Genomic DNA, 21,932 nt, shown 5'->3' with positions numbered 1-21,932 from the left:
AGTACCACGCCCGGTGGCGGGTGCCTAAATGGTCAAACCAAGAAATCCTGCAGCACTGACCGTGCAAAATGGCCGTCCCTTCTGACCTCAGAGTCCAAACAGTAATGTTTCGCAAAAGTGTGAAGGGACGACCAAGTTGCGGCCTTGCAGATGTCGACCACAGGAACACCTCTGGCCAAGGCCGAAGTGGCCGACTTAGCTCTGGTGGAATGAGCTCTAATGCCCTCAGGAGGATCCTTCTTTGCCAAAGAGTAACAGATTTTAATGCAAAGAACAACCCACCTGGATAGTGTTCTCTTGTGGACTGCCTTTCCTCTCCTCTTGCCCACGTATCCAATAAACAGCTGATCCTCCAGCCTGAAATCCTTTGTTCTATCAATAAAGAAGCTCAACGCTCTCTTTGGGTCCAGACGGTGCAGTCTTTCTTCCTCTTTGGAAGGATGAGGCGGAGGATAGAACGTGGACAAAGTAATTGCCTGAGCCAAATGGAAGGGTGAAACAACCTTCGGGAGGAAAGCAGCCTTGGTCCTGAACACCACCTTATCCCCATAAAAAGTTGTATAAGGGGGCTTTACTGATAAGGCCTGCAACTCACTCACTCTCCTTGCTGATGTTATAGCTATCAGGAAGACTGTCTTTAAAACCAAATACCTTAAGGGGCAAGAATGCATAGGTTCAAAAGGGGACCCCATAAGGAAAGTCAGGACCAAGGACAAATCCCATTGCGGCATAACGAATGGCTTTGGAGGATATTTATTTAGAAGACCTTTCAAGAATCTGATAACAATAGGGGATTTAAATAAAGATGGTTGGTCTGGAAGACATATGAAGGCTGACAAGGCCGATAAATAACCCTTAATGGTAGCCACTGCACAACCTTTCTGCGCTAGAGACCGAGCAAAAGACAAAACGTCCGATAGATGAGAATGCAAAGGATCAATCTGCCTCTCTCCACACCACGCAACAAATTTAGACCATCTATTAGCGTAGATAGATTTAGTGGAGTGTCGCCTGGCCGCTAATATAACATCCACTACCTCAGGCGGGAGAGAGAAGGAACTCAGGTTGCCCCGTTCAATCTCCAGGCATGTAGGTGCAGACTCTGGAGGTTGGGGTGTAGAACCTGCCCCTGCGACTGCGAGAGGAGGTCTGCCCTGAAAGGGAGACGGAGCGGAGGGCACATTGAGAGTTGGAGAAGGTCGGAGTACCATACCCTCCTTGGCCAATCCGGAGCTATTAGGATGACTAGAGCCCGGTCCTGGCGAATCTTCCTCAATACTCGAGGAATCAAGGGTATGGGAGGAAACGCGTAAAGCAACTGGCCGCACCAGGTTATTTGAAACGCGTCCCCCCAACGCTCCCTGCATCGGATACTGGAGGCTGCAGAACAACGGACAATGCGCGTTCTCTCGAGTGGCAAACAGATCTACCCGAGGAAACCCCCACCTCTGGAAGATTAAACGGACTTGATCTGGATGGAGACGCCACTCGTGGTCTGCCGAGAAATGGCGACTGAGACTGTCCGCACGCACGTTCAAGACTCCGGCCAGATGGTTTGCTATCAAGCAAATCTGATGGTCCTTTGCCCAGGACCATAGTCGAAGAGCTTCTCTGCAGAGAAGGTACGACCCCACTCCTCCCTGCTTGTTTATGTACCACATCGTGGTAGTATTGTCCGTTAGGACCTGTACCGACTGACCACGAAGGGAAGGGAGGAAGGCCTTGAGAGCCAGACGTACAGCCCGTAACTCTAACAGATTGATGTGAAACATCTGTTCCTCTGGAGACCAAAGACCTTTGATCTCCAGGTCCCCCAGATGAGCTCCCCACCCTAGGGTGGAAGCATCCGTTATGACTGTGGCCACTGGTGGCGACTGCTGGAACGGCTTTCCTTGCGAAAGATTGTTGCTTGCAATCCACCATCTCAAATCCACAGCAGCATCTCTGGAGATCTTGACAGTACCCTCTAGATCCCCTTTGTGTTGAGACCACTGCCTTCAGAGGCACCACTGAAGAGCCCTCATGTGCCAGCGAGCATGCGTGACCAACAGAATGCAGGAGGCAAAAAGACCGAGCAGACGAAGGACCTTGAGAACTGGAACTACCGCTCCATTTTGAAACATTGGAACCAAATCCTGAATATCTTGAATCCGCTGAGGCGGAGGAAAGGCCCGACCCAATGTTGTATCCAGTACTGCCCCTATGAACAGGAGGCGCTGAGAGGGCTCTAGGTGAGATTTGGGCTCGTTCACCGAAAAACCCAGGTCGAACAACAACTGGATTGTTGACTGCAGATGATGCGACACAAGCTCCGGGGACTTGGCTTTGATCAACCAGTCGTCCAAGTAAGGGAATACTGCTATCCCCTTCCTTCTGAGTTCTGCCGCAACCACCGACATCACCTTCGTGAAGACTCGAGGTGCTGAAGTAAGACCAAACGGAAGGACCGCAAACTGATAGTGTTGCGATCCCACCACAAACCGGAGATACTTCCTGTGTGACTTGAGTATCGGGATATGAAAGTAAGCATCCTGCAAGTCGACAGACACCATCCAGTCTTCCTTGTTCAACGCCAAAAGCACCTGTGCTAGGGTCAGCATCTTGAATTTTTCCTGCTTGAGGAACCAATTCAAGATCCTCAGGTCCAGGATTGGTCTCAAACGACCATCCTTCTTGGGAATCAGGAAATACCTTGAGTAACATCCTCGACCCCTTTCCTGCTCTGGGACCAACTCCACCGCGCCCTTGGAAAGGAGGGCTTGTACCTCCTGTTCTAGCAACAGGAGGTGTTCTTCTGAACAATAAGAAGGGCGGGGCGGGATGAGGGGCGGGAATTCCCGAAAGGGAAGGGTGTAGCCTTTTCCCACAATACTGAGAACCCAAGTGTCCGTTGTAACAGTCTTCCATTTGGTGAGAAAATGCTGTAATCTTCCCCCTACAGGAGAGGAGTGAGTGGGAAATGGTGGAAGCCTAAGGCTGCTTTCCCTGCTGCACCCCGCCAGAGGAAGAGGCAGAGTGCTGCTGAGAGGCTCCTCTGGTGCGGACCCTACCTCTCCCCCTGAAAGATCTATAGGGATGGGAAGAGGCAGGTTGCTGATATCTTCCCCGAAAGGAAGAGGAGGAAGAGCCACGCCCAAATCCACGAAACCTCCTAAAAAATCTGGAAGAGGCCGTGGAAGAAGGAGCTTGGAGCCCTAACGACTTAGCCGTGGCCCTGCTTTCCTTAAAACGTTCCAAGGCCGAATCAGCCTTGGCTCCAAACAGTTTGTCCCCATCAAACGGGAGATCCAACAATGTGGACTGTACATCTGCAGAAAAGCCCGAGTTACGGAGCCAGGCCTGTCTCCTTGCCACCACAGTTGTACCCATTGCTCTGGCTACCGAGTCGGTGGTATCCAGTCCCGTCTGGATAATCTGGGTCGCAGCAGCCTGGGCATTTGAGACAAGATCCAAAAGACCCTGGGGAAGCTCTGTAAACGATGAGGAAATGTCATCCATCAGAGCATGAATATACCTCCCCAGGATACAGGTTGCATTGGTAGCTTTTAACGCCAGACTGCAGGACGAAAAAATCTTCTTCGACTGCGCCTCTAGCTTCTTTGAATCTCTGTCCCCAGGCACAGTCGGGAAAGAACCAGGCGCTGACTTGGATGAACAGGAGGCCTGCACCACCAAGCTCTCCGGCGTAGGGTGCCTAGATAGAAACCCAGGGTCAGTCGGAGCCGCCCGATACCTCCTGGCCACGGCTCTGTGAACTGCTGGGGAAGATGCCGGCCTCTTCCACACCTCTATCACCGGATCCAGCAGAGCGTCATTAAATGGCAACAGAGGCTCCGCCGCCGCTGAGGCCGGATGTAGCACCTCTGTTAAAAGGTTTTGTTTAGCCTCCTCCACCGGCAAAGGCAGATCCAAAAAACTAGCTGCCTTCCGTACCACTGCATGAAAGGAAGCAGCCTCCTCAGTATATTCCCCCGGGGACGAAAGATCCCACTCAGGGGAAGTGTCCAGCCCACTGGCCGACTCCAGTCCACGCAGCCCATCACCCGAGTCCTCTAGCTCTCCTTCCTCCAGGGCTCGTTGGTACTCCTGCTCTTCTAATACACGGAGAGCACGTCTCCTGGAATGAAGTCGCTGTTCAATACGCGGAGTCGACAATGCCTCCGCCGAAGTCGAAGATCGGCGCCGATCTTCAGAAGCCACCGACGCCGCGTCTGGCGCCACAGGTAACTGAAGCAGATGGACCCACCGGAGTCACAGGCCGAAATCCCGATTTCGACGTCGACGGGATGGAAATCCCCGGGGCCAATCCTTCTGAAGCCACCGGAGCGGCCACCGGCGCCGACACTGGCGCCGAGCCCACGTTCCCAAAAGGGAGAAAGGGCATAAAGGGTGCCGGCCGAAGAGGCGCAGGATCACCCAAAGAAAAGGCCAAAGGCCCAGCCGGAGCACCCCCTGGAGCCATCTGTTGGAAGATGGCATACATCGCATTCAAGAATGCGGAACTATCGGCTCCAGGGGTGGGAAAAGCCGGATACTGAGGTGCCTGTCTCGGAGGCGACCCCGACGCCGGCCTCGGCGTCTGCGCCGGAGAAAACACCTGAGGCTCCAATACCTCAATCACCAACGCCTGTCCAGGTGAAGTTGGAGACGCCGGAGAGGGCAACGGCGTCGAAGGATGCGGCGTAACCGTGGGACTGATCTCCCATGTCCTTCGGCGCCGATCCGAAGACCTGGAACGAGTCTCCTTCGAATGACGCCGAGAATCTCTACGGCGCCGGGAGTCTCGATGACGCCGATGTCTTGGAGAAGAAGACTTCTTGTGATGCTTCTCCTTCGATTTAGCCATAAACAGCTTCGCCTCACGTTCCTTGAGGGCCTTTGGATTCATGTGCTGGCATGAATCACAAGTCGAGACGTCGTGGTCGGAGCTCAGACACCAAAGGCAATCGGAATGAGGATCCGTCACCGACATCTTGCCTCCACACTCACGACAAGGCTTAAATCCAGACTTTCTCTGCGACATTATTACCACAGCGAAAGACTACGCAGCAAAAATACACTGTAACCAAAAAAGTAACAGTTGCTCCCTCGAAGATAACCGTTTCGAATGCACGGAAAAAAGGGAACTGACGTCCGCACGTCGTCGAGGACCTCTTATTGCCTGTATGACGTCAGACGGCGTCGCGTGGGCTAGAGTGACGTCCTCGTCGACGTGCAGAGACTAGTAAGAAGATTTCCGTTGAATGCTGGCGCCATGGGAGTATTCATTAGGTGAGGAATCCACAGGTAGTTGTATCCATCAGAATTTGAAATCTATTACCTGGTGGCACAGTGTTGTGACAGCTGCTGTGGCGCATCCCCTTCCTGATCCCCAAATGGGAATAGGCAGCACCAACCCTGCCGCAAGCCTTGTTGCTGGCCGGCCTCCAACACCCCTGAGACAGCGTGAAGCCAATGGCCATAACCTGCTGGGCATAGAATTGTATAGGGAAAAACCTTAGCGCTAGCTTCTTATACTACTCTGCCTTACACATACTCAACAAGCCGACATTCGCATTGATGAAGGAAAGAGGGTCATGAACTCCCTGGAGAGAGCACATTTAAAAGAAACATGGTGTCCCTTTCACAAAGGGCACTTTCTAGAGCCCCGACAGACAGGAACAACATCGCACTAGATATATTTACTTACAAGACTCAGACGTATAATAAGCGAGAAAGTACCCAAATACCCAGGAAACGTGCAGGATCTCCCACCCTTGAGACCACTAATTTTGTCCCCCAAAAGGAACTGACCTGGGAGTAGCTATCACAGAAAAACACTGGAATACTCCTTTCAACAGTCAGGTATCTATGAACCACAGACACATGCTGCTTCATTACAAATTTTTGTGTAGGGCCTACCACAAACCAATCAACCAGCACAGAAAAGGTCCACAGAACACGGACCGCAGCCTAAGATGAAACAATGAAGCAGCAGCCATGGAACACATAGTAGGGTTCTACACTCTGATACACTAGTTCTGGGGAGAACAATTTTTTACATCTTTCGTGACTGGCCAAAGAGTAACACCCCCCCCGATGCTTTGGCTGCATTGCTGGTACATGCCTGGTTAAACTCTGTGATGGCTGGGCGATTCACAGCAATAGCGTTACTCCTAGCTAAGCGATGTATAGCAATGCATGGTGAGGAGATGGGACACCCACAATAGCCAATTGGTTACACATGGCAATGTGCAACAAAAGGACAGAAGACTATGCAGTGCTGCAACCTGTCTCCTCCAGGTCCAAAGACATTTGGGGTCCACTACGTGTATTCCTCGACTGGACAAATGCTATTTGAGATGTGCCTGGGTCTCCAGATGTACCATCCATAACCAGCCCACTTTCCTCCCTAACCATGACAGTTGACTTGTGTTGCACAGGGTTCACCAGGTCCCCAACACACTGTGCCTCAACCTAACCTGTGGTTATGTATCACCGGGACACTAAATTCACTTCTACACCAAACTTTATTGTGTACTGTTGTCAATCTGCTTTTGACTTACTGCTCCACTGTGTGTTCCTTTGATTTTGTAGAAACTTGAAAAAAAAACGTTACAAAAAAGTTGACAAGGAACTGTATTTTATCATCTATTTTTTTTAGTAAAAATATTGATAGCATGGATTTTGTATGGAATAAGTAACCTGTAATTAAATAAGCTAAAGCAAACCCCAAATATTATTTGGAACATTGAAATTCTGCAAACTGTTATTGCATATCTTGTCGGTTTGATGAAACCATTCAAGTTAAACTTAGTTTTTACGGATAACAAACCTGCTGCTCCGACTGAGAGGTGTTCGAAGGAGAGTATCTCCCTGCAGCATCCACATCATCTGCGTCATCGTCAGAAATCTTGAACTCCAGGTCTTCTGTGTACCGCTTTCTTTTAACTTGCCGGCTGGAGCGTCTCTTCTGAAAGTATAAATCATTGATATGAATTGTACGTACAAAATTGAGGAAGAGCTAAAATCCTAATGTATTTTTACTGCATTTGTGATGCACACTGATAGCCTGGTACGTTTATACAATGACATTTAATCAGAGTGTGGCACAGTATTCCTGAGCAAAGACAAAAATGCGCCAACAGGGTGTTTAGCTTGGATATTTCATGCAGTACTCAAAACAAATCCCTCGAGCAAAAAGGAGACCCATGCTACTGAACGGGAAAGGTCGTCCAAGTCAAACTGCATCTCAGTTTAGCACCCACGGTTCCAATTACAAGCTTCTAAATAAAATGCACTAAACAAGTATATGCGTGATGGTCAAACAGCAGCTCATCCTTATTGTAAAGGTTCTCAGTAATTAAAGTCTTGGGAGTTTTGCCACTTACAGGGGTGTGGAATTCCCATAGCCTGAAGCCCAGGACATTGTTTGGGGTCAAGGAAAACCAGTTTATGTTTATTTTGTGCCTGGGACAGGTAGGCCCAAACCCCTGCTCCACAAATCCTATGGCTGCTAGTTTACAATAGCACATTATGAAGCAGGGAAGGGAATTGTCCGGAGTTGAGGTAATATTTGTGTCCATGTTTATACTGTTCAAGCTTGTATTTATGGTTCATTAATGCAAAGCATTTATTATTAGGGTGAGCACTGTAAATACATGTTGTAAGCTCTGACTGTACTACTGAGAGTGGTTCTAGTGGAAAACAAAATGTGTACACACATTTGCAAAGTTGAACACTATGAGACTACATACAATGCTCCAGGAATGCTCTGATTTGATGCAAATATTCGCAGATGCTTGAAAGCAATTGTGATGATTTCTTTGCTTTCAACAAAATGTTCACAAAAAGGTACCCCTTTCTTTGAAGAATCATTCAGTAAAATATTTTGCTAGTACTTCCAAAAATATTTATAATGGAAAATCAGTGAAACTAGTTTCAACAAGTTTATGTCAAACATGACAATAAACAAGCACTGGAAAAGCCAATAGCTCTTACATTGGTGGTCAGTGTATTGGTTTTGTTGACACAGATCTTATTATGACATGGCTTTTGTAAAACGTTATTGTTGTGGGAGCTGCCAGGCCCTCAACATTGTACCAAACACTGGCAAAAAGTAAAAATATTTTTGATCTCCTAAAGCACACACTGCCACAGTAGTTTCTGGTGCTGAACAAAATGACTATGCCAAACTATGCTCCTTGTGAAAGAGCAGATTGCTGTCACTTACAGTGGAGCCAGCCAATAGATGGATAGAGAGAGATAGAATTTTAATAAAAACAAAAGGTCTTGGTTAACATAAGACATAATTAGGGGCCCAAATGATAAAATAAAGTCACAAAAGTGCACATATGGAATGTCTTTACATTAGTGCAGATTTACATATTTAATGAATTCACAAGAACTTACTGAAGTAGACCAGGAAATCATACTCCTAGAAAATATTTGTGAACTGAATTTTAGTAAATGTACGTGTAGGTTTGTTCATGTGAAAATACGTTGTGTTTACAAATCCACTGTCCCTCCAACCACTTGTTTCCCTACCCCTTGAAGAAGTTTTGCTTCTGCCTTTGTCAGGAATAAAATTTCCAACCTTTCAGAGTATAGGAAAAGATTAGAGAAGAGCTGGTAAAAACCCATAAACATGCAAATTAGTTGGTTTGCACAGACAAAATGTCATTCCAACCCTGGAACTTTTGCTTATGATACCTCCAGTCCCAGTATGTAGTTATGCCAAAAGGTGGAAAAATGAGGAAATTGCTAATATTCAAGGCCTAGTATTGTATCATCCCTGGCATAATCAGAGAGTCTATAATCAGAGCTCTTATACAATGATTGCTGCCATAATTTGTTGCAGCTCTGAATGACACCGAAGAAACAAGTAGATTTTTTTGTGTGTTTTTAATGGACAAGTAGGTTTATGAAGGAACATGTCCTATGGACAAGTAGATATTTTATTGAATTCCACCCCCCTGTACTAGTGACTGGTTCAAATGGCTTTGGTTTAAGATTACACTATTAAATCTTGCATAGAGGACAACAAAACAAAGCACAATTTACTGCACTAAATGGTTGGGCTCAATCAATGGCTTTTAGGATTGATCAAGGGCATGCAATTAATTAAATCTACAGGAAGCAAGCCAGGTTCCACACAAGTTGATACAGTTAGCAAAGAAGGCTTACTCTGTTGTGCCTGTCTGATATAATAATTTTATCCTAGTTTACAAACGTCTTAGTTTTACCTTGGGCTCTTCAATTTGATGAATTAAGGCTACCTCCCTACCTGCCACGTACACTGCCCAGGTCTCTGCAGCAGAATGTCTTCCACTGACCTACGTCAATGTCTCCATTCCTATCTATGCCAGAATGTCCCTCCAAGTCCTGTATCATAGCATCCCAACCCTGCAAGAACTGTACCAGAGCATCCCAGGAATGTGCTATTAAAAACATGCCCATTGCAATCCTTGCTTGGCATACGAGAATATTGTTTAATATAAAAACAGTTTATATATATATACATACACACACACATTCAATAAAAAAAGCCTTAGCTTTTCCCCTTTATATTCCCCAACACCCATTTTGTCTTACTCGTGGAATTTTTCACCTGCCATGTGATGCATACTGCATTATGGGGTGTGACGAGAGAACTACAAGCAAGCATGGCAACAAGTGGTCAAATATATATGTTTGTGCAACAGTAGTAGCAGAACAGATGTAAGCATGACAATGGTCTGTAAAATGGAAGTAGATATTACTTCTACTACATGGTAAGATGTAAAGGGTAAACAATCGAATGTAGATTTTTTTACTGGCAGGCGGCTACATGCACTGGCCTTGTAAGTGACAAAGTAGAGCGCTTCAAATTTCTACAGATTAATGAAAAGGACCTAGTGAGTTTAAACAATTGATGTAAAATATGTCTGCAGCACTGTTACGCATCTAAATTAGAACAGGAGATACCTGTTAAACTGAACATGTGCGGCTACCATGAAAATTAAGATAATTATTTCACACACATTTAACAAAATGATAAAGTGCTAAATCTGAACAAAACAAAGTTGTGAGCAGTGTATATAGCATCTGCAAAGATCCTTTAGTTGTTAATTGGCGAAGCCAATACGTCTTGCTTATGCAAGAGCTATTGGCTTGGCAATGTGTTTTAGCCATGTTGTACACCAGTGTGACTGCAGTTGAGCATGGCTAAAAGTTAGTGGCGTAGAGAGGAGTAGGGGAAGAAGTGTCAGTGGAGTAGAGTGGAGCTGGGGAAGTATAGTGTCAGTGTCATGGAGTAGGGGGAGTAGAGTGTTGTAGAGCAGACTAGAGGGCAGTAGATCAGTGATGGAGAGTATTGTAGATTGCAGTGATATAGTGCCATAGAGTGGGGGTGGACTGGATCAGAGTGGGGGTGGACTGGATCAGAGTGGGGGTGGACTGGATCAGAGTGGGGGTGGACTGGATCAGAGTGGGGGTGGACTGGATCAGAGTGGGGGTGGACTGGATCAGAGTGGGGGTGGACTGGATCAGAGTGGGGGTGGACTGGATCAGAGTGGGGGTGGACTGGATCAGAGTGGGGGTGGACTGGATCAGAGTGGGGGTGGACTGGATCAGAGTGGGGGTGGACTGGATCAGAGTGGGGGTGGACTGGATCAGAGTGGGGGTGGACTGGATCAGAGTGGGGGTGGACTGGATCAGAGTGGGGGTGGACTGGATCAGAGTGGGGGTGGACTGGATCAGAGTGGGGGTGGACTGGATCAGAGTGGGGGTGGACTGGATCAGAGTGGGGGTGGACTGGATCAGAGTGGGGGTGGACTGGATCAGAGTGGGGGTGGAGTAGAGTGGATTAAGATGGGGTGGAGTGGATTAAGATGAGGTGGAGTGGATTAAGATGAGGTGGACTGGTATGGGTGGAGTGGATTAGGCAAGGTGGAGTGGGGTGGATGTATTTTGAAAAAAGTGGGTGTGAGTATACAGGAGACGTGGAAGAGAAGGTCCATGGGGGCTAAAGGAACGGACAAAGTGGTGTAAATGAGGAAGGTCTATGGTTGTAACAACCTTCCCAAAAGGCTAATATCTCCCTACACACAGCAACAGAGCACTGTAGGAGGAGACCCTGAGGTGGCTGGTCAGCAAGGAGAGAGGCAGAGAGGTATTGTGGTGTTGGAAAAACAGCGGGAAAGGTGACAGACGTCAGAGGCTAATGCGAGTTGGAAGTTTTGAAATCTTGTGTCACTGTTGAAGAGATACTAGAGCGGACCAGAGCCCAATGGACAGAGCAGGATCTCCACTCCACAGGGTCAATAATCAGATGTGCAACATTCACAAGCGTGTACTTTTCCATGTTGAGTTTTACACACAAAGTCAACAGTCTGCAGGTTTATCCTTTTCTTTTTCAGAAAAGTTCTGCACAGGTAATTTTCTGTTAATCAAATAACAGCCCTTCCCTCCTAACAAAGGGAGGCAGCCAGTGTAAGCAGGAAATGGGCAGTAGAGCACTGGTGGGACAGACTGTGTGCAAAAAAGGATGTAGACTCTGAAGGAGGCGGCAGGGAAGGGCCAAATACAGTAAAAGGACATGGGAAAGGCTTGGTGCAGCATGTGAGAAAGGAAGGAGTGCTTTTAGCAAGGAGAGGGCAGGCTCAGTTAGTGTCCTGCAAATTATTGGCCTAAAAAATATAGACCAGCAGAACTCAAAACTCTACACTTCTTTTGCGTACAAATTCAAAGGTACTGCTGACGAAGATCTGCAAGAGAAACAAAATGCACACTACACCTCTACCATGCAACCGAGGGTCAGCAAGAGCGTTGCCTGGTCACCCCGAAATAAGGGGTGACCAAAGATTCTCAGTGGTGGCCACAGCCTGTGGAACGATTTGTCCAACTTAATTCCCATAAACCCCTACTGAATAATGCCAAGGCAACAACAACTGCATAGTAACGGAAAGACACAGTCCTGATCATTGTAACCATGTCATACACAAATTTCTCATGATAACCCAAACTAACCAGCCTGGCACAACTTCATTGCTACTGTGGTTGCTCTGTATGGTAAATTAGTGCTGAGAAGCAACAGAAAACTGCTTTGTATGCAATACAAGGTAAAAAACAGCGCAGTCTGCTGAGAAGGAAGGGGAAAAGAGTGCATGGAGGGATAAGCAGAGTAAGGGGCATGATAAGAGGAAATGTGCTTGAAATTAATTGATGAATCTGCACAGAGGGGCTCAGGAAGGGCCCTGCACAGGCATGGATAGGAGGCAGGGAAAGGAGCACTGCGCAGCTATGTGTAGAGATGGGAAGGGCAGGGAGAAAGTTGGAAGCAGAGTACATTGGGATCTAGGGATAACAAGCACTATCTAAAAAATCAAAACACAACACATTACAAAGAAGGGTTGTCTTACACCGAATTCCTGCTGCAGCACTGAACAGCATCTTTAAGCAACGTACTGGCTCTTCTCATGCACTCAGAGTACACTCGTGACTGGGTGAGGAACATGTCCAACATATTAACCCACATCGCACCTCCCCTGCCTACAGATGTGCCCCAGTACGCCTGAGAGATATCGAGTGTAAGGCACACCACCAAATACAAGCCACTAGACCTGTGAGAACGACCGGTAGCACAGAGGGGCTGGGGTTTGTCATGACTAGGGAAGCACATGTGGAGGGAGTTTTTCTGGGCAAATGGACTGCAGTTTATAGAAGGAAGCAAGGAGGCAAGGGAGCATGGGGGGGGTTCTAAGCACATGAGAGAAGAGAGCAACCTAGTGCAGAAGGTGCAGGAAGATTGCAGGGTGCATGAGTCAAGAGAACATGGAAAACAACCGAATGCAGGAGGGCATGGGAGGGATGAGGTGAGTCAAGGAACAAAAGAGGCTGAAGAAATAAAACTAGAAAAAGTAAGCACTACCAATGGAGCCGCAGACCGGAAGAGTGAAGGGAGAAAGAAATAGTACCTGATTCACGTCGGGAGCAGGGAACGTGCACTGATTAACTTTAATCAATCAGTGCTTTGTCCCTGCTCCAGAGAAAGGTTAGGAAATTACGTTTGACCAGCAATGGCCAATAAAGATGGCTGCAAAGAAGGAGGACACCGAAGCCAACAAATAGTTTGTTGGTATATTTGTACATACATCAGTGTTTTGCAAGCGAGGCGTGCCAGCAGGCTCGACCCTAAAAAACACAGATGTTAGAGGGTTGCAGTTCTACCAGACCACAGAACTCTATGTATGGGATTATAGGGCTTTCTCTTTAATTATGAACCTTCCCACCTTGAGACTACAGGAGACAGTAATACACAATTGAAAGTGTCTAACACTATACTTTTACGGTCGCTCCCAAATCTAAGAAACAAAGTAGCACAATATGCATTTTCTGAAGGTTCATTCTAAAAACCTTTACCTGCACAAGCAAAAAATACATTAGCAGAAATATAGATTGCTGAAAGCTAAAGCAATTTCTGGCACCAAAAGGGGTGTTAAACTGCGACTCAGTGGATCAGTCCCACGTTTGGGAGCATTTAGCTGCGTACCTAAAGCCCAAGATACAAAACTGATAAAGCTGGGGAAATAAAGTTTTTTAAGCACCAAAAAACCCCAAAGAAACAGCATAGTAGCAACACTGAATTTTGTTCCTTTCCAGAGCTCCGAATATAAAATACATTCAGAGTTGAGCACAGTAGGAATCCTTTCTTCTGCAGGTGGTTGTAATCCATGATTTAGCATTTTTGCAAACACCATTGTTTTGGTGCAGCATAAGCAGAACCACATTTTTTTAAAATTGTGTACTATGTATCAAAACAAGTATGTCCATTATTAACCAGATATTAAAATGTTTGTAGATACATTTGTATGGTATGCCATCAGTCCACATTTATATTCGCTGAAGTAAGCTATGTTGATGAAACCCAGCTATTAAAATTACAAAGTGTGCATAATAGAACAGTACAAATTAGGGTGCTGCTCAGAAACGTACCCTTGCTATAGACAAAATGTTTGAGGGGCACGGCTTAGGAACATGGCCAACAGTGTAACTGTCCTGAGGGAGATCTCCTAGAGGCCCTCGGACTCTCGAAATATCTAGGCTGAACACATTAAAATAAACCAAAAACTGACAATGCATACTAAAGACACTTGAAATGTCATAAATGTGAAGGAGCTAGCCTGTAAGGAGGCAGGAGAGTCCTTCTCCGGCGACCACGATCAGTGAGCTGATATGAATATACTTCAAGGCAACTGAAAAGCAGCCCATACAAAGAGACCACTTACAGATAACTTACACAGGTAGCAGGTGGAAAAAAAAGTCCACCCATAAGATGAATGCTGTAACGTGACATAAGATTAAAAAAGAAGAGGTGATAACACTTGTGCCACCCTAAAGTGTAACGGTGCTGGCTCACGGTGCACTGGAATGCTGCAGAAAATGGAAGATGCTCACTCCAGTGTTGACACCCAGATGTTTGCAGTGGCAAAATGTGGCGGACTAAAAACAGCACCGAAAGAGAAACTGCCAGTGGAAGCACAAATAGAGAGGGGTCAAGGCAGGAGAAGGAATGGGTGAGGTGGCTCTGCAGGAGCGTGCCTGGCACAGTGTTAGAAAGCAATAAAAGAACAGGAGAGTACAACTCAGCACGGTCAAAAGCCCCATTTCTCAGACAGAAGAAGCAAGCCTACAATTAAGGCAGTGAAGTAAGAAATGTGAAGCAGCCTGCCGGTTATTAGGGAAAGACTCTCGGGGAGAACTGATGCCCTCACTAAAGGCAAAGCGAGAAACAGGTACAGCCCGGATATGGAAAAGTAAATACATGGAAGCCAATCTCACCATGACGACATCGAGCAAACGCTGCACTGAACTTTGTGGTGAGCGAGGCTGGATGGTGTATGGTCTGGCTAGTTGGATTTTCCTGGCTACAAACAAGAGATAAAGAAGGTGGGCTTGCTGGTGCCTTTGACAGGGAAACCACTGGGCATATAAGGAATCCCCAATGAGGTGGTCAACTACAAGCCTGGATTGGTGAGAGACAGACTGATTTTATTGGGTGGGTTAACTGGGCTCATAACCTACAAGGCAACTAATTCAAACTGGGGGAAAACTAAAAGCCAAAGGAGAAGTTACAAAATAGAACTTGAAAGACTGCAATGGTAACTGATGAAAAGGTTTGGAGATAACCAGAGGAACACATTCCCAAAAACATGACTGAAAAGTACTGGGTTTCAAAAAACTGCACTAACTGTATAAAAAAAGAAATCAACAAGCGTTACCTAAAAGGTAGCAAGAGAGAAGTGCAGTAAACTGAAAAACAAGAATTTTCAATGCAATGTGTCTTGCGTTTGCTCAAGTTACAGCTATTAGCGTTGTAAATTCCTAAATTAATTTTTCTTGTCAGATAAATTGGAAATGAAAAGTAAAACATTAGTTGAGGTAAGCAAGCCGATTCAAAGTGCCATGGCCGCCTTGGGCATGAGCGCAAAGGAGAGACACAAGGAAAAAAAGATTAGCTCGCAATCAAACGTATTGGCAAACAGCAGTTATCCATGTAACAGAGTCGATGACCAAGGTGGTAACAAAACTGCCCCAAGGAGGGACAAATGTAAAGCATTTACCAATAATAACGATGGATTTTTGAAATGGAAGCCCACAAACGAGTGAAAGCGATGGGTGTGTCGTGGGCAAAAGTCTAATACATCAGAAAAGCAGTGCTTGCGTGCTATGGTCAACCTAAAAATGGGACAAGAAAGCAATAAAAACTCAAAGCAAAAATGGCAAATATGCCCCAATCACAAGTGCCAACAAGGTAATGCATCAGAAAGAAAAGCCACGGTACAAAGAAGATTCAAAGATTGCATCACAGGTAGTGGTAAAGCTGCACCACTGTCATAGATGTCAATATTTAGAGAGCAGATCTGAGAAAAATAGATCATCATAGCAAAGAACGCAGAAAACGGTGGGGTACCTGAAAGAGGGTGTAGGAGAAAGGCAGAACAAAAGAAGGCTCTCAGAAGCAGTATACCACCTGGAAAATAAAGTAGAATTTGTCAAGTATTGAAAGCGAAACCATTCGAGATTCCTCAGAATCCAGCAAAGGGCAGATGGCCCATCTACAAAGCAATCCCTGAAAAGTTGATACTACAAAACAAAACCACTTCCTGGCATTCATTTGTACTGAAAGAGCATACAGGGCACCGGCACAGCAGCCCCCATCAAACATATGGTCAAGGGCTAAATTAGCAAACTTCCTAAACTATAATGGCAAGGATACCATTTTGCAATGTCATAAAAAGTGTGCGCAGAAATAAGAGAATCAAACAATTCTAATCTTCCCCGACTACACTCAAAACGTTTGAAATCTTCAGAAATCCTTTTAGGCAGTAAAACTGAAGCTGAAACCAATGAACGTACCCAGCCAAATGAAAAGTGCTCCCCAAAGGAAAAATCTTACTTCATTACAGTGAACAGACAGAAAAAAAAGAATCGAATTATCTCCACATAAAAAGACTGACAGAACAGACAATGAGGAGGTAGTTAAACTAGGTGTGAATGAAGAACCCAGGGCCACAATGAGATCTACCTAAGAAGGAACAAAGAACTGTGTATAGAGAGGAGGCAGAGTAAAAAGAAGATCATAAGACTGCAGAAGATGAGCAACTATCAACGGCACTGCATAGGAATAAGAAAACATGAAAAAAAAAGACTGAACACATCAGAAGACAACAATGCCCCACATCAAGTGGACATCAGGCCAGAGATGTCAACTGAGACAAATATGAGATAAAAGAGGTTACATAAACTGCTTTGATAAATTATCGTACAAGCATTCACAGTTTAATCGCACGGTAGGGAAGAAAAGGACAAGTACTGCTTTACAATGATATCTGCTATAAGCAGTACTGGTGGGTGGAAAAGAGTGGTCTAAATCAAAGGTACTGAGAGGACTGCAGGATAATATGGCACCAAATCTGCATTCATCATAGGGTCAGGCTGGAAAGCATGATTTTTGTGGAGGCAGCCTCAGGTTAAGACTCCTGCCCACAGGAGGCAAAATGTTAATTAGGAAGCTTATACTAGATACGGGACAAAAAAAGCTAAGATTGAGGGTCATTATAAAAACACAAGATATGAGGCCCGACTCGTACCACTATGTGGAGCACTATCTCAGACGGGAATTAAAATGGGCATTTAAACCAATATTAATAACAGGAATGACAGTGAGCAAACTGGAAGAGTGCACTCATACCTGAGAACAGAAGGCAAGAATTTGCTTTCTTGTAGTGGAGACACACCTGACCACAACAGAAATGGGAAAACGGTGCAAACGATGGAGGTGGCAAATTTACACAGCTGCATATTCAGCGTATACTTGGTGGATAATTATATGGTGGCACAAGGGAATCCTTTTCCATGCATACAGCACAGTGGCAGACAGAGAACGATACTCAAGGGATGGAAATAAGCATGATAAATATGCACCAAACAGACAACTAACAATTCTTTGAGGGGATCTATTAAAAAAAGGGATACCACATTGTCCCCTTCATATGGGTACGAATAAAAACAACAGTGTATCAGGACAGACAGACATCCAGCCAAGGAAAGGTTTAATCCCCAAAAGTCTTAATACTGATGAACAGGGTGGGTGGGACTGGTAGAGGAGTGGAGCATGCAACATCCACAAGACAGAATATCACACATGGTGCATTCTGATCATACTTCACCGCTTGTGGTGCTTGTAGAGCATAAGGAATGAGCAAGGGTACCCTTTTGGCAAATAGCACAAAAATGGTGTACAACAGTATTTTGAAAGCAATTGGGGCATACCATCAATTTGTGACACAGAATCGGAAGTATCCAAAGAGGGAAGATGTAAAATAGAGCAAACCTGAGGAGCACTGAAGAGATTTACTAATACAAACTACAAACATAAGATAAACAAACATTTGCAATGCAATAGGTCTCACATTTACTTGAGTTGGAGCTATTGGCATTGTAAATGCATAACTGGAATTTTTTTGCCATATTAATTGGTCAACCCTGTCGTATATTATGGTCCTTTCTGTCACATAATTCCTGTGGCCGTGCATATAAATAAAGGGCTAGCAGGCCTACTGGAATAACACCCATGATTTTCCACATGCTTGAGGAGAGCCATCTCACATGATATTAATGATCCTCAGTCTTGAACTAAAATACTAGTTATAAAGTATTGACCATTGTACATCATAATCAACTGTAAGCTCTCATCGAGGTTAGTTTTATAAATGCATGCACACACACAGCTCACGTTTCACAGACTCAAACATATGCAGTTCATCTAGTTAGGTTTCTTCTTTGATTTTGCAGCTTGTGTCACGTTATAAAAATAAAACTACAAGTCCCAAAATGCAAAGCAGCAACAGAAACTAAATGAGCAAATCATGCATTATGATAGGAACCAAGGCCACCCATAAAGTGCACATACCAAGTGACTTGCCTCTTTAATTTACTATTGGTGGTGTTCTCAGGGTAAGGGGAAGAATTAATGTTTCCAAATTTATGTTTGAAAACTATCACTTTTAAATGAATACATCTCAATGCACTGATAACTAAATACACTTTTTTAATTTTAAAGAGACTGTCTTAGTTTGCTGCACATATGCTGTGAGATGTCTTTAAAAATGAAGGTTAAGTGCAGGAGTCCCTAATTGCTTCCTTTCTTTAACACCAATTAAGTTTGAAATAAATTGTGTGTCTATTAAATATTTTTATTGTTCGTGCGGTCGAGCAAACAGCTGCCCAGTGCTCCTGTTGCCTTAGGGGCCACATGTAAAGGTCAGAGGGGCCACATGAGGCCCGCGGTCTGTACTTTGAGTATCCATGTTTAAAACATGGCAACTGAGGGCAAATAACTGTGACCTCAAACAGCACACTACAATGCAGAATGTACCATCCTGTCGTCTTCTCATACATCTGGAACATAGAAAATCTAAATAAGACTTTCAACTACGGTTACACATATATTCCCTTATTATGTATTTAAATATCTATTTCTTCATTACTTTAGCCCTACTGTACGAAAGTCTCCCCATCACCCTTTATCTCTATCAATCTATCCTCCATCCCCACTCTCAGACTCATCCCCAACCCATTTTACTACCTCGATCTCCAAAATAACCCTGCCTAAGCCCTTCCCTACCGCTCCAGGATTACCCCCGAATATCAGTTTACTGCTATAATCTCCTAAACAACCCAACCATATTCTCTCTCACTTATCTCACCTTTGACTCATCCAAACCCCCTTCTACTACTATGATCTTCCTAACCCCTTTCTAAAGACTCTTCACTCCTCCATCTCTCCTTTACTCATCCTAAGTCCCATCCTATTACTATGAACTCCCAATTAACACTGTTTCTGACCTCCTCCATCCCTCCATTATTCTATTCAAATCTACTAACAAACTCACATATGCTTCTGCTCAAATCAACTTATACTAATACCAATACCAATACCAGTACCAATACCATACTACTATTTCCCTATACTGATGCACTACTAATCATTTTGGGTTCCAGAGTAGTGTGCTACTCGCCAACTAACACTTCAACGTCTTGTCAGGGGTAGTAAGCGCTATATAAATACAATTACTGTACACAGCCATTAAATGCAGGCCACATTTTCAATGTGTCCTTAGGAGACACTGCAAAAAAAAAAAAAAAACTATTTTTAGATACGTAAAGCTGGTCTTTGAAAATGAGGCACTTATGTGAGGAATACCAAGGCAACTAGGAAACTACTGGTGATTTGACCAGGCGATTAGAGTTTTGTGTGTAGATGTCACTTTTCACACCAATGCCCTTCATGAAACACTTGCACCTCAAAGCTTGGTAGCTTTGTAAGAAGGAGATTTTACCATTTTCAGGACTTGCTAGTACTCCTTTATGAAGCGAGGAAGGAACATGTAATTAAGTAAACAAACGATCCTCCAGGACATCAGGCAGGCACACTCTGTAAAGAAAATCCAAGCCAAGGAAGGGTGGGAGCCTGGCAGCTGAGAGAGGGTGCAGAGAGCCCACAAAGACCAAATGTGACTAAGATGACAGCCTGATTTATAGCCTTGTTTACAGATAAGTTCAGAGCAAGAACACTCTGCAAATGAAAAGGGAAGCTTCCCTGGACAGGAGCAGGAAACAAAGTAAAAGGAAAGCCCCCTATAGACTAAATAAACAGGACAAAGTGTAAATATACAGTAGCTGGCCCCTGCTCCCACACAGGAGGGACAAAGAGGCATGACCGACCACTAGCAAGTAAGGATTTTTAAATGACACTGAAACTAACAAATGAAATAGCTGGAAGCCCACAGAAGAAATATACTTTAAGGTTTACAAGAGGTCGTATGCTAGACCTAAAAAGGGGAAGCTACTAGTGTGGCTGCTCAACAGGGATTATCCTCGGACCATGATACTTGTCCCAAGAGGATGGAACAGGGAAATGGTAAACACTCACTTAAATGGGGATAAACCAAGTGCTACAACCTAAACTAAGTCCTACAAATGGATCTGGGAACAATAAATAAACAATTGCAGACCACAGACGAAAAAGATACAGCAGCCTTGCTGAGCGGCGTCAGGTTAAGCAGAGTGACTGAAGCCTAGAAAGATGCTAGAAGTCCACCAGACATAATCAAAAACGTCTTCCATGACTTTCCAATACAAATGATAAGCAAGCTCATGGAATGCACAGTAGTCGGTTATTATACTCCTCTTGATACACTTCGATCAGAGGCAACTGAAGTCAAAACACGAACAAAAACATAGACAGACAGATTACTCAGTCATGGAAACACTGGTTCACCCGGATTGATGTGGATTCTTACCACACCAAAACAAGCTCTTGAAGTTAAAACTTCTCACACATGTGACAGTCTAAAAACAGCAGATAAGCACTACATTCTGGCAATTTGGGCCAAAAATTCCATACCATCTGCTGGACATATCTGTTTATGGTACTGAAAAAGATGGGCTCTGGAGCTCTATACTTAAAATGGATAATACTGTTGTATACTGTTCCAAGAGTGAGAACATACAAGGCAGGTTACATCAAAAGATTGACAGAAAGAGAAAAAAACAAAGGCTCATCCACTATACTGCAGATGTTTGCATCTCAGTGCAGCCTCTTGGGTGTAAACTGTGAAACACAGATGATTATCACAGCATTTCAATGTATGTGGATGACAAATTGACATAGGTTAAAGACCAAGATCGATCAGTGCCAGTGCTCTTAGTAGATTACTTTATAACAATGTCGGGTCTAGAGTCAGTGGGAACAAGTCAAAGCTGCTCCCCTCAAGGCAACTAGCCAAATTAGACAAGAGACACTAGAGGGATTTAGGATAGAAAGGAAGACAACTAGGTTTGACAATATGGGGATACTGGTGACACCCAAAGCAGAAGGGAGAAACAGGCACAATATAGGGAAAGTCCTTCAAGGATTAAAACAATGAATGGGCTGGATGGCACTGGCCAACATTTTCATCCTAAAAAGATGCCTGTGTGCCCTGCTAAGCTTACCAGACACTCTCCCTGCAGAACTTTTCAAAGACCTGGACCATCTATTGATATCACTCATTTGCGTCAACAGGTGCAGCAGAGAGGCTGGAGACTTTTTTTTTTTTTTTTTTTTAAAGGGGGAGGACTGGGGCTACTACACCTCGAATTATACTACATGGCTGCTAAACTACAGCATTCACCCCGGTATGTATTGGATGAACCTGTATGGCAAAAGTGTACTCTAGCGTACACATGAAAGACGAGCGATGGGTGAAATATTGATACATAATTGGGTGCCTCATAACCACCCGTACATCACACAAGATGTGACTAAAGACATGGGGTAGTGAAAAAGGTAGAAAGTACTTCCAGATCTTGAAAATCGAAGGAGATATGGCAAAGGCACAATAGAGAGAAGGGGATGCAAAAAGGTG

At 44.8% G+C, this 21,932-nt stretch overlaps 1 protein-coding gene across 4 annotated transcripts in view; it reads right to left on the bottom strand.

Moving 5' to 3' along the window:
* The window catches only part of CHD7 (chromodomain helicase DNA binding protein 7), a 552,230-nt gene that overhangs the window by 179,871 nt on the left and 350,427 nt on the right, over positions 1–21,932 (bottom strand). For all 4 annotated transcript variants that reach the window (XM_069220233.1, XM_069220235.1, XM_069220234.1 and 1 more), the window contains one exon: positions 6,815–6,952. In XM_069220233.1, coding sequence (XP_069076334.1) covers positions 6,815–6,952 — 138 coding nt within the window. The remainder of the gene's footprint in view (positions 1–6,814; positions 6,953–21,932) is intronic.

This window comes from Pleurodeles waltl, chromosome 2_2 (assembly GCF_031143425.1).
Source record: "Pleurodeles waltl isolate 20211129_DDA chromosome 2_2, aPleWal1.hap1.20221129, whole genome shotgun sequence".
NCBI lineage: Eukaryota > Metazoa > Chordata > Amphibia > Caudata > Salamandridae > Pleurodeles > Pleurodeles waltl.
This window is presented reverse-complemented; position numbering and strand designations above follow the sequence as displayed.